This window comes from Lingula anatina, chromosome 2 (genome assembly GCF_051362555.1).
Source record: "Lingula anatina isolate TDL-2025a chromosome 2, LinAna3.0, whole genome shotgun sequence".
NCBI classification, from domain to species: Eukaryota; Metazoa; Brachiopoda; class Lingulata; order Lingulida; family Lingulidae; genus Lingula; species Lingula anatina.
This window is the reverse complement of record NC_141768.1, coordinates 14,457,947-14,471,174: the sequence shown is the minus strand read 5'-3', so window position 1 is coordinate 14,471,174 and position 13,228 is coordinate 14,457,947. Positions and strand designations below refer to the sequence as shown.

At 34.0% G+C, this 13,228-nt stretch overlaps 2 protein-coding genes across 2 annotated transcripts; both read left to right on the top strand.

Annotated features, from left to right (window-relative positions):
* Positions 1 to 2: 2 nt before the first annotated feature.
* Positions 3 to 5,759, top strand: LOC106162719 (organic solute transporter subunit alpha). Its single transcript, XM_013540111.3, has 8 exons — positions 3 to 175; positions 480 to 534; positions 1,025 to 1,179; positions 1,712 to 1,785; positions 3,062 to 3,220; positions 3,995 to 4,109; positions 4,511 to 4,766; positions 5,040 to 5,759. The coding sequence occupies exons 1-8, from the start codon at positions 65 to 67 to the stop codon at positions 5,336 to 5,338; spliced, it is 1,224 nt and encodes a 407-aa protein (XP_013395565.2). The 5' UTR covers positions 3 to 64; the 3' UTR covers positions 5,339 to 5,759.
* A 961-nt stretch (positions 5,760 to 6,720) lies between these two features.
* Positions 6,721 to 11,759, top strand: LOC106162718 (uncharacterized). The gene is made up of 8 exons (XM_013540109.2): positions 6,721 to 7,435; positions 8,027 to 8,102; positions 8,276 to 8,409; positions 8,688 to 8,761; positions 8,937 to 9,098; positions 9,310 to 9,427; positions 9,857 to 10,073; positions 10,473 to 11,759. Exons 1-8 carry the CDS (start codon positions 7,367 to 7,369, stop codon positions 10,790 to 10,792), a joined length of 1,170 nt encoding a protein of 389 aa, XP_013395563.1. The 5' UTR covers positions 6,721 to 7,366; the 3' UTR covers positions 10,793 to 11,759.
* The last annotated feature ends 1,469 nt before the right edge of the window (positions 11,760 to 13,228 follow it).

Below are 13,228 nucleotides of genomic sequence, written 5' to 3'. Positions count from 1 at the left end.
ACCTTTCATTCACCCATCATTAAACTGGGACTGCATGAAATATTCATTGAAGAAGACGTGATAGATGCTGGTGGAGGTGCATACTCCATATTACAACATGGAGTCGTCAACAACTATTAGCTTTCTGAAGAGTAACATATCAAATTTTGACAATACTGATGCCATGATAAACAAGGTACTAGTATGTTGAAAAAGTAATTGTAATCGGGATGTATAAATTCAGTTCATGTCCAGTGCATGTCTTTTGCATAACATATTTTTTAGATTTATACTGCCTGATGATTGGTAGTGATCTCCAGTACCAAATGGAATTATTGCACTCCTTTTCTGTGATTTTTTGAAAATATATTTCAAAGATATAACATTTTACTTAACAATATAATGTAGAAACCCCTCTTAATATTACAGTAAATTGCACATTGAGTACCATAATATAGCATGTCAACACTAATAAAAGATGATTTATCTCTTTTTTTCAGACAGATGTACTGGATTGTATGGACCATATACCACATGTATGGGAACTGTTCCAAGGTACTGGTTCATTACATAAGCTAGGGACATGCCAACAACATATTATTGTCTTTAATAACATGTGTATACTTCAAAGAGTTATAACTCTGTTATAACTCCTTGTATACATGCACACTTAAGTTATAAGCCCAGCAGATTAAATACAAGTAATATGAATTATACAGGCTTGTAACCAGTAATTTCAAAGAGGATAAGCAGGCCTGCCTTAATGTGGGCCTGTTATATAGTAATTGCATGATAAACATCAATGAATTCCAGTTATACATAACCATATTGTCAAGCAAGGTATGGCACATGTATCATGATCAACTGTCATTATATGGTTAATTGTCTTATATTTTTCTGATTGTCAACTTTTTCCATATGTCAGTAGAAGTACAAGTATTAGGTATTCCTGCTACCTTGCAGCTGAGGCTTATGTCATTGTGATAGATATATACATAGTAATAAAGTTGTATAGAAAATTCTGAATCACAATAATTTTTTCCAGAGATTCCTACTTTTGCCATAATACTGCTGGTAGCCTGTTCTATTGTTTGTTTGATAACTGTGATAATGGCTGTTCTTGATTTGGTGTTCTTGTATAAACGCATACAAAACTCTAAACTAAGAACAAGAATTCTTATCATACGTGCACTATATGGGGTAAGTTGTTATTCCTTTACACCCTAAGTTTCAGAGCACTTATGGTACAGATTATGATTCTACAGTGTGTACCACCACTGACATAGATCTGTTGTAAACTCCATTTGTCACAAAGTTTTCCATACTGTAGTTTCTGAAACTCAGGATGTCCTGTTGCTAGATGTCTTGTAACCGCTAAATGCCTCATTTTCAAGCTCACTTTTTTATTCTTCTGAATGACCTGTTATCCATGTGTCCTTCAGCATGTTTTTTTTTTAAATTTCCACTAAATACATTTTTTTCCTATAATGCAGGACACACCTTAAAGAGCACTTTATAAGTATAGTTGAGTTTGATATGTTGGTGTACATGTTAAAATACCCATGATGTTGCACTTTTGCTTATGTAAATATGTCTCTAAATTCAGACAGAACTATTTTTGTTCATTTATCATTCCATTTAATCTTTAACCTAGACATCTTTATACCTAGCCCTCAAGATTTTTAGCATATGCCATGTTTGCTCCAATACATTTTACTATTTGGATTTACAGATTACTTCTGTCACATCACTTTCTGGTGCAATGGCTCCAAGAGCTAACACATTAGTTGATCTAGTGGCTTCATGGTAAGTAAGCATAGCACTTTAAATTTAGTGTATACATTTTATATTAAAGTGAAGTTTGACTTTCAAGTTTTTATTGAACTTTTCTTAGCTTGGTCCAAATTTTTTATTTGGTTCACTTTATTTGACCATTTAGCTTAGATAAAATAAAGCAAGAATGAGCACATCTCATTTCTGTAATACCCTAGCTTTTTTAAAATTAATTTCTTCAGAGTATGCATTGAACCCTTTCTAATAACAACATAAGGTTTATCATAAATGAATTATATACCAAAAGATGTTAGACTGGGTTCCTATGCCTAGATCGATCCATCTGGATTGGTCTAACTCCCTGGGGAGTCTCACTTAATTGCTATCAACTAACCAGCTTAAATGTCTGTCACGCCTACTGAATCAGCTAGGGGTAAAGATAATTACCCCTTAACAGCTTTAGTAGGCATGACAGACATTTAAGCCGGTTAAGTTGATAGCAATTACATGAGACTCACCGGAGGAGAAAGATCGATCCAAATATCTGTGGGAATGGTCCCTTATTGTCTGTACTTGTTATATTTAGTAAAGCTTGGGTGAATAAAATGTTTGTTTTTTTTATCCAAAAGCCAAATGAGCTCTTGTGAATGAAAAGAACATCACCCTCAGGTTAAGAGATAGGGGAGATAGATCGATCCAAATATCTCTGGGAATGGTCCCTTATTGTCTGTACTTGTTATATTTAGTAAAGCTTGGGTGAATAAAATGTTTGTTTTTTTTATCCAAAAGCCAAATGAGCTCTTGTGAATGAAAAGAACATCACCCTCAGGTTAAGAGGACACTGGAAACCCATATCTACTACTATATTCACATCTCTCCAAGGCTTCTTTGCTCTAAAGCATCACTATTTACAACTACAGGCAAAAATTGTAGTCAGTTGCTAATTCCTTTCTGGATGGCATTGAAATTGCGAATGCACACAAGTAATGATATTCTTTGGAGGCATTTTTTTGTGACAGGTCAACCCCATCACAATTACCCTTACACACACATACATAATTGTTCATTTTCTCAGCTTTTCTTGAATAAACAATAATAAGGACTACCTGCATAACTCTCTGTCAAAACATTTTTTGTGTGCATTTGAAAATAGTGATGCCTTTGAGCTTGCTAACCCAGCTCTGCCTCCAGTGTCCTCTGAAACTCACAGTGGTAGACACATAAACTATTGTACAGTAAATAACTACCTGAAATTCATTCAGATATTTTGTAATAGCATAAATTATGAAATAATTGTTTATATTTTCAGTTACCTTGCCCTGTGTTTGTTCAATTTTCTACATGTTATTGTGGATTATCATGGGGGACAAGTTCAGTTGATAGAAGCATTTGCAGGCAAACCTGTTCCATTACGAAGTCCTCCATGTTGCTGCTGCTGCTTCTGCTTGCCAACAATAGAACTAGACAGGTACATACTGAATTTTGACAAAATAGTCTGTCTTATTTTTTAAAATTTCAAACAAGATGTTGTGAGAAATATCATCTTTGATGAAATTAACTAGAGTGATCGAAACGTAGGAGTAAATTGATGATGTGCTTCATCTTTAGGCAACTTTTTCATTTCACACAAAGATTGTAATTTAGAGTTAACAGCACAGTAGCCCTGCACACTAGATAACTGTTCGACAGATGCTTGAAGAGAAGCTGTTTAAAGATTGAACAATTGTTATTTTTCCCACAGTGATTTGTCATGTCCACTCGGATTATGAACCACTATAGATCAAGGAAACTGGATATAGTATTTGGATTTGTGTTAGAAAAATTTACAACCACTGTTTTCTGCCATTACTTTGTAACCGATTTATTTTAATATTATTTAAGTTATAAGGCCAGGATTTTTAAGTTAGGAATGGTTTTGTTGATTTATTGCAAATGCATGTGTCTTAAGATCTGTTTTTATAGCATTTTGATAAACTACATTGTTTTTATATTTGGTTACCTTGCTTAACACAGTGGTCCCATATTCAAATGTCATTGTAATGACATTGACATTTTTGCAATATTATATTCAATACATATAAGGGTCTAATTCAGTGAGCTCAACCTGTAACTCACAGCTGGCACATCCAGACACAATTGTGGTGACATGCTCAACCAATGCAATTGAATCTGAGTCTTAGTGGGTGTGATGGTTAAGGAAATTCCACCAAAACTCACTATTTCTTTTTTTCTGCATTATAAGGCGTAAATTCAACTGTATCAAATGGTTGGTGAGACAGGTGATCATTGTTTGTCCAATGTTGGTGTTTGTGGCTGCAGTACTTTGGGCAAATGATCTTTTTACCACACGGCTACAGGTAAGGATGCTGTTTGATTATAAATGACACCAATAATATACATACATTTTATAGGAAATGGCACTATTTTAAACAGACAGAAGTCTTAAAGTCTTAATTAGAATGAAAAGAAATTGAATTGTGTTCTTTAAACATGTTATTCATAAAACATGGAGTGAGTTATTTAAAAAATGGACTATATTGTGCTCAAAATTACTGCATTTTCTTTAACTCTTGAAATAATATGACTCATATGAGAAATCAATGTTGGCTAAAAGATTATGCTATGTATTTAGAAAATTATGTTAAGTTAGGTATGGACTTATGTTAATTCATCATTTGCTCATTGAATTTGTAGTTTTGACAGGTTCTGTTTCTTTAAGTTCCTTATGTTACACGCATTTTGTTTTTATTCATTTTAGGCAAATGCTGGTCCTGTCCAGTTTGTGTATTCCATGATAAAGCTTGTCTCCCAACTAACTGCTATCTATGGTCTATTGTTGATCTATAAAAATGTGGACCCAGTCATAAGCCAGAAGTACAAAATTAAAGCAAGATTTGTGCTTCTACAGTTGGCGTTCATTCTTACCAGTCTTCAGCCCCTTATCCTTGGAATATTAGCTATCACTGGAGTCATAGAATGCACACATTTACTTCATGCCAGTGACAGAGCTGCAAGTGAGTTTTGGTTATTTAAGTACGACATATATGTCAAGCAGTTTATATAAAACTATGTTGCTGTTTGCATTATCTTTTACGTTTTCTTGTTTGTCTATATGTAATGTTTGTATTGAATAGCAGATTAATTTTTTTAAATAGAAAATTTTTAGGTTCAATTGATTATCTTAAGAATAACATTTGTGCTAGAACATGCATATTGAGATGACTGTGGTTTGATAACAGGCACACACATAAGAAGGGCTTAATTAATAATTTCCTTATTACTTTCAGTCTTTGGCTACGCTGCACTTATCTTTGAGATGTTTATTCTCTCCATCTTTGTGACCATAGTTTACAGAAAGGAGTTTTCCAACAATTCAGCACAAACTTCAAGTCAGACTGAGAGTTTATCTCATAGTGAGAAACTTTCACAAACTTACATTCCTAATGGTGTTGACCATGATGTACAAAGAAATGGCCATCCATACCACTGGGGTATTCATTCAATGGTCATTTCCCAAGCCCCTTGGCATGGTGGCAAGGAAGACAGTGACCAAATGCTAGTAATGGATCAAATCAGTGTGTGTTAACTGACATTGATTGCAAAGTGAATATTTTCTGCTGTTTAAAACAAATATAAAGAGTTTTTTTAAAATGCTGATTGGATGCTAGATAATATTCGGTAATGTCTTCCTTTTCTTAGGCTTTTTGTCTCTCTCACTTTGGTACCTGGTAATGGATTGTTATTTGCACTGACTTTTGAGAATTGTTTCAATAAGTCTATTCAGACTGCTGCCTTGGGTTAAAGATTCAAGACTGATCTTTGACAGGGATCACTCATACATCATGTAACAAACAGCAGCCTGTAGGCAGGGAAGAGTTCAGGTCTAGGGGTCTGTCCAAACCACCCTTTCGATTAGGAACAAATTGGTTTAGATTCTTTACTACTGTTGTAAAAAAGTCCACTTTTTCAAATAAAAATCCTTTGAAATTGCTGGTTACAGCCTGGAATATCTAGATCTGCAAGTCTTATTTACTGTGGTGTTAAGCAAAATCCATAAGTTGCTAGTCAGAGAAAAAACAAAGAAACAAGTAATGCAGTTGATTTTTCTGAATAGAATGATATGTTTGGTTTGTATGATTACCAGATCAGTCGTAAAGCCACCAGAGAACACATGCCCATTTAAAAAGAGTTCTGGCTTACAGTAAAGCAGAGCATTTTATCAAAAATTTATGCATTACTTTTAAGGCTGTTTGAGAAAATAGGCCTTCAACATGATACACAAAAATGAAAACCTTTGAGGTACACCATTTACAACCTCATTTTAAAGTATTCACTGTCAGGAAGTAAGGCAAATAAATGTTATTGGAGCCAATGCAAGCCTTTGAGAATAATGCCCCACAAATGGAGAAATGATTTCAAGAGACGATGAAAACATTAATTACTCTTTAGGCTTTATGGAAAACTTATTTACATTGTTTTGATATTTATCAATATAAGCTTATATTATTATGTTTTTTTAGTATGTTTTAACATTTAAATATTAAAATATTTAACTTATTGAAATATTTTTAGTGTTAATTTTTGTTAGGTGCATTGAAATTTTTAGAACGCACAGCACAGTTCTTACATAAATATAAATGTTAGAAAAAAGACTAAAATGTACAAAAATGTACCTATGTTTTTATGCAAATATGCTAGCTAGGGTCTATATGGAGAGAATCCAACTTGGCTCCTCCTCAAACCCTTTCCTTTTGAGCAAATATTAGTGTATTAAGTGTTTGTTACCAGAATATGTGGTAAAATAAAAAATATATATATATATATATCTTATGTCCATTAGATTACTTTTACATTGTACCGTATATTTTATTTTCTTACATTCATTTATAACACTGACAAAGAGCGATACAAATTTTACCAATAAAGCACTGAAGTCATAAGTGACGTAGTGACTGCTATTCATTGAAAAGCAGATAGCTGATATATTACCCGTATATTGTGTACCCATGTGATTAAGGGAGGTGTTGAAATTTCCCACTGAAATTAATTTCTTTGCTACATGTATATAAACATATCAAAAACTCTTATTGTTCTCCTTTAACACTTCTTTGCCCTGAAATCATTACTGCAAGTGCAATTAAACACATATATTGAATGCAACAACATTCCAACTTACATTATTTTTAGTAAATTGACTGTTTTATTACAGAAGACAGAACTGTATGGCTCACAACTCAAAATGCAGTCAAATGTCAGGTCTGATGAGAAATATTATTTCATAAAGCGTGTGCAATATCAACAAGTGCTATTAATAATACTTGTTTCAGAAGGAACAACGGAAGATAACATGCTATCATTTGAAATCCTTATCATCTGTTAAATGTTCCTATCATTGTTCCTATCAGATGAACACGTGAGTTCATGCAAAAATGCTTGGTCAAACCCAGCAGTGCCATGCCAAATGTAATGTTGATCTCTCATTATCATTTGAACTATTAAACACACACATACAATATGCATAAAAGCATGATAAGTGTAATCAGACAGTTTCATTGTCCAGTTCCATAGGGAAGTGATTTGTAAAACAATTGTCAGGAGAACAAATTAAAGAATTATGAATTTTTCCAGAACATTGGCCTTACTAGAGAAGGAAGACTTGTATAAAAGTATGGATGAAGATGTGGTGAGTTTTAATGTGACTTTGGTCAAAGTTGTGTTTTGGGGGTTCATTTTTCTTTTAGAGTATCTGTTGAAAATGTTTCATTAATTGAACAGCAATGTACTTGATTTCTGGTCAGTTTGCATTGGTATCAATTAAACTATTCTATGATATCCATATTTCACACTAAATACATTGTAAACAACTCATAGAAATATAATAAGTTCTGTTTTACCAGCAAAACGGCAGTTAACACAATTATTCTAGAATCTGTGCTTGCTTTCACATCACATGACCTCCATAGATGGCTACACTCTGTAATAATCTCATAAGAGAATATTACAAAAAACAAAACTTTTTTTAGAAAAAACAGTGACTAACTTTGAATGTCAGAATGGATTATTTCACCATCTGTAAGTGTGGGAAAATTGTCCTCTACCCACGGAAAATCCATTCTTGGCCAAAATGAACAGTTGTTATCCCCTTAACAAAAACAACAGTTGCTGTCATTTTTTTCCTTGTTTCAAATGATATAATTAAAATGTTCAATTTTTTTATTTGGTTAGAGTGATGTGAATAAATTTTGAAACGTTAAAATTTCTTTCTCATATTCAGGGTCATGGCAATGCATCAGGAGGATTTGTCTGTGCTGCAAAACAGTTTGCATCTGTTACACTTGTGAATGGACCATGTGTGTATTTTATATACAAATTTGTTTTGCTAAATGTATTGAAGTATAACTTGGTATTCTCAGCTTTAACTTGAAAATAGGTGCAGTTTTTGATTTTGTTATTTGAACATCTAAAAAAAAAGTATATACTTTGTGGCTTCAGTGCCCAAAATGATAGTTTATTATAATTACAGATGGCCTCCTTGGCTGGGCTATGCTGATACTTCCTTTAGCATGTGTTCTGTTATTCCTGGAAGAAATGAGCAGGGTTATCCGAGTATCTGGAGCAAGCGTGAGAAAGACAGTGATACTGCTTGCTCTCATGCCTGTAAATTATGTTTTTTCATTGAAATTTACAAATTATTGAAAAAATGTTCATTCATATATATTTATGTGTACTTTGAGGTAGATTCATGCCCTTCTCTATGCATTTGCTAATTAAAAAGTAAGCATTCTCAGTAACAACCCGTTCCTTCCTTACTCTTTTTCAATGAGAGAGATATAATTTAAGGCTGAAGTCTGAGAATGATTTTTACACTCTACAATTTTTGTGATTTATTTCTTGATGTCCAGCATGTCAGTGGATTATAATTATTATTTTAACAGTTTGAAGCTGTGGCAGCTTTGATTGCTGAAGCATTTCCAAGATATGCAATCATCTGTGATCTGGCCATCATTTTGTAAGTCTTGATATGCAGTTCTTAGAGTTGCAAGATAAAAAATGCTTTTAATTGGGATGTTCATAGTTAAAGTTATTTTATTACTCATCAAGACTTTTTTATTTCTGCAAATGGGATAGGGTGTTACAAAAACATTTTAACTCTCTGGAAGTCTACTAAATTTTTCTTATTACAGTATGCTCTCTGTAGCCATCTTCACATTCCTCCACCTTATGTTAGATTACTTTGGTGGGGACACAGGGATGCTAAATGCCTTGTCTGGTTCCAATTTCAACATGCGCAATGGCAAATGTGGAAAATTTTGCATCTGCTTTGGGGAAGAGAGCACATTGACCCCGTGAGTATACATACATAAATGCACACTGCATGTATTTCAATGACTATACTTACAACGTACTTGTCAAGTGGTGTAAAGTCTGTAGCTGGTTTTTCTTTTTATTTTAAAATTTAAGTATGTGGGACTATTCTTTTAGAAAAGGATTGAAGTTAATCATTTTTTTTCTGAAGCAAAAACTAAAACTGTACATGTTTACTACATTTGATTTCAGGGGCCGCTTGTCATGCATGAAAATATGTGTAATGCAGATTTTGTTCATAAAGATTGCAGAGATGATTATTGGTACTGTTTTGTACTTTATTGATCCTAAACTCTATTGCCCAGGACATGTAAGCATTTACAAGTGTTTCAAATGAATGTCCCACTAAAATTGAATTTTATCGGCTGTTTATTCATGATTGACATGTATGGGTTATAAAACTTTCTTTTGGACATCACAGTTTAGAATTAAAGAAATTCTTTTATACAGGCTGGAATTAAAAAGAAAAAGTCATTATATTTAGTGAATTAAAAGATTAGATACAAGACAGCAGCAGAAATTAAGAACCTTTAGAGCAAAATAAAGGTGTAAAAGTCAATTCTCTTTGTGATGAATGAAAACTTCATGAAGAAAATGTTGGTTTATTTTATCATTTTATTTTACTGTCATTTTGTATAGTAAATTTTTTAGAAGATATAACTGAAAAGTTAGAAAAGTGGAATATATGTTTATATTTGGTATTTAAATATCTTATTTTATGAAATTAACTGCATTTTAGATGGATTTTAACTCTCTGTACCCCTATCTGACAGTGGTGGCCATGATATCTACATTTGTATCTATGTGGGCACTCACTGTGATACATAATGTGGCACATGAAATCGCTCCAGAGTTCAATCTTACTGGGAAACTGGCCATCATTCAGAGCTGCATCACTTTCAGCAATGTCCAGCGCTTTATTTTGAGTCTTTTTTTAAGTGAAATGGAATCTTTGAGTAAGTCAGTCTATTTCTCTCTCCCTCTCATGTACATGCTTAAAATACTTCTAAATTTATCAATTTTAATAATAAAATATGCCTACCAGAAATTGAAATATAGACTTGCACAATCTCAATTACTTGAGATTAAAATAACTGCAATGAAAGATACCCAGATGTAAAGTAAAACAGATTAGCTGTTAAGAACACTTCTAATCATCTGTGGAGATTTTGCCTTGGATATGAGAGCTGTTGCCTCTGAATACAATGTGTCCATCAGAAGAATGTTTTACATTTTCTTTGTACCTATATTTTATCAGCAGCAATTGAAAAAACTTTTCATTTATGTTCTTATTGTTTTAATTTATAACACATTTATCTAAACCTGCTTATATCTATTATCATATTGCTTTGCAGAATGGCATCATTTCATCTTAATGATAGAAATGCTGGTAATGTCCCTAAGTGCCAGAAAGGTTTATAACGACAACCTGATGAAGGGGGATGATGATCCCAGCAAAAATGTCCCTCTCATGCCTACCAATAGCACAGCCTATCCTCCTGTGGCACCATATGGGGCTGCCCCAGCTGATACAGGATACGGTGGAGGTTACCCCCAGCAACAGTATGCCTACCCCCAGCAAGGTTATGGTTATGACCAAGGATATCCTCAGCAGGATTACACTGGGGGACAGTATAATCAGGGTTATGCAGATGGTTATGGATACAAACAATAAACTTACCAGTGATATTACCAGTGGTACTGTGATGGGTTCAGGAAAAATCTTTAAATTTGTGAACTTATTGAAAATATGGAGGAAATTCATTAAATAGTGATAGATATAAGTGTGATGAAGGTGCAATAATAGATTGGCAAACAAAAGTACTTGAATAAGATTTTGTGGGATGCAACAAAACACGGAGTTGAGGATGGGTATTGCAATAAATGTAGAGACAAAAATTGCTTACAGTATAAAAACTGATGGACTCCTAAAACAGACATTAAAACTAATTGAGCAGGGAATTGATGTGATAATAATGAGTTACATTGGAACAAAGTTATTTATGAAACAGTTACGTTTCGCTCTTGTCTATGTAGATATTTGATCTGATAATTAGATAATTCATTAGCTTATACCTTTTTAATTTGTCATCGCTTCAAAGAAGTTATTGAAGCTATTGAAATGGCCTCACAATAGCTTCAAAGAAGTTATTGTGAGGCCATTTCTTGGAATCCTTGTATCGTTACCCCTTACATTCCCTAGATAAATTGTATCTGAATCAACGCGCGCTCACATCGTTTGGTCCCAGCACTTGCATTGTTACTCTCCCACACCACTACTGTAAGAGTAATAGTAGTAGTAGTATTTTATTTAATTTTTTTTTATTTTTATTTTATTATTATTATTATTATTTTTTTTTTTTTTGGTGCACCGTAAGAGGCCTTCAGTATTACATGTAGTAGATACAGTTGTAGTAGTGATAGTATCTCTTATATAAGTAGTGTATATCTGTGTGGGAGGTATGTGTTGTATAATTGCATTTTCAGATGTAATTTTCAAATGATAGGCCTATTTTTCCTGAAAGTCTTACATGTACCTCATTGTGTTGTTTCCCATGTCGTGTGTAAATCGGGACAGCCAGTTTATACTCATATATCTATTCTTTTATTAATTTCTAGTTGATTAAAAATCATACAAACTTCTCTTTGTTCACATTGGTTCCCCTATGCAGATGATGCCCCCTTGAGAACTTTGGGGAGAATTGCCCGAAAATTGTTTCTGGAAACACGTGTCCATTTCTTCACATTACAGGCACCTGTATGTTACTCTAATACTAAATATCTACTTAATTGTGTGTAAAAACATCTAGAAAATTGAGAAAAGGGGCATGATTTTATTGAGCGATTGAAGTCCTATTCTAAAAAGTTCTTAACATTCTAAAGGGGATTATATAGAGCTTCAGCGACTATTTTTTCGGCGAGGGCGGGGCGGGGGTGGTGGTGGAAAAGACAGCACAAAAGTTGCACTATTGACAGATCGACTTTTTGAATACCGATTCGACATATTGTTGGATTTAGCCTACAGTCAAGTTCTAAAATAAGAAATGTGCTAAATGGCCGTCGCATTTTTTACGAAAGGGACTCCAACCTGTTGGGGTTAACTTAGCACGAAAATTCATGCGTTAGCACTCCTATTGACGATTCTGATATATGTACTGTCTGTTTGTTTCTCTGTGTTAGCACAGACAGCTAGTAGGCTACATATCAGAATCGTCAATAGGAGTGCTAATGCATGAATTTTCGTGCTAGGGTTAACTATGGCGCGGCGTAAGAGATCGTAAAATCGACTTAACATAGGTCTAGGTCAGCAACTGAATATATAACAATATAAATTATATTGTCAAGATTTGATGCAGACTAAACTATATTATCCACATATATAGTGCCTCTCCCTCCAAAAAGATAAACCCAGTTTAATATTTATCTAAATGTTATATTTATTTTATTCAATAGAGCGTAATTTAGGCCTATGATAGCCTAACTAGGCCTAATTTGTTTCATTTTCCCGAAAGTTGCTTAAAAATAATTAAAAGGATAACTGTTCGTATGAAATTCATTTTTCACAATTAATACAATTATAAACAATTCAGAAATACACATAAATTCCATTTTAGACCTACTACCAAAACAGCGGGTATCGCAATTATGCTATCAGACCACGCGTGCCTTCAAAGATGGCTGTAGGCTATTATTTTAGGGTTATTACAGGCCCGTAGACGGGGGGGGGGGGGGGGGGGGGGGGGGGGGGGGGGGGGGGGGGGTTCGGGGGGGTCGAAAGAACCGCCCCTTTTGCTGGGAAAAGGTCCACTCTGGGTAAAATTTGATCTAGGTACATGAAGTTTTTATGGGAAAAGGTCCACCTTTTCAGAAAAAGAACCCCCTTTTGAAATTGCTGGCTACGGGCCTGTATTATATAGGCCTATGTGTAAAAAAAAAAAAAAAAAAAAGACATGAACTAACTTTAACTTTTGACTAAAACGAAGGGGTATTATCTCTTTATAATCACATTATTTGAGACATATTTCGTGGCCAGGGGCGGATCCAGAATTATTTGAAGGGGGGGGGATGCAAAGCCTCCCCCCCCCCCCCCCCCCCCGGGTGGTATTTTGGT

Bases quoted from the DNA above. Each gene is read 5' to 3' on its own strand.
- LOC106162719 (XM_013540111.3), top strand. From the start codon at position 65: ATGCTGGTGGAGGTGCATACTCCATATTACAACATGGAGTCGTCAACA. The intron at 1,786-3,061 runs GTAAGTAAGCAT...TTATATTTTCAG, and splicing joins GTTGATCTAGTGGCTTCATG to TTACCTTGCCCTGTGTTTGT. The intron at 4,110-4,510 runs GTAAGGATGCTG...TATTCATTTTAG, and splicing joins TTTTTACCACACGGCTACAG to GCAAATGCTGGTCCTGTCCA.
- LOC106162718 (XM_013540109.2), top strand. From the start codon at position 7,367: ATGAATTTTTCCAGAACATTGGCCTTACTAGAGAAGGAAGACTTGTAT. The intron at 8,103-8,275 runs GTGTGTATTTTA...TTATAATTACAG, and splicing joins TACACTTGTGAATGGACCAT to ATGGCCTCCTTGGCTGGGCT. The intron at 8,762-8,936 runs GTAAGTCTTGAT...TTCTTATTACAG, and splicing joins TGTGATCTGGCCATCATTTT to TATGCTCTCTGTAGCCATCT.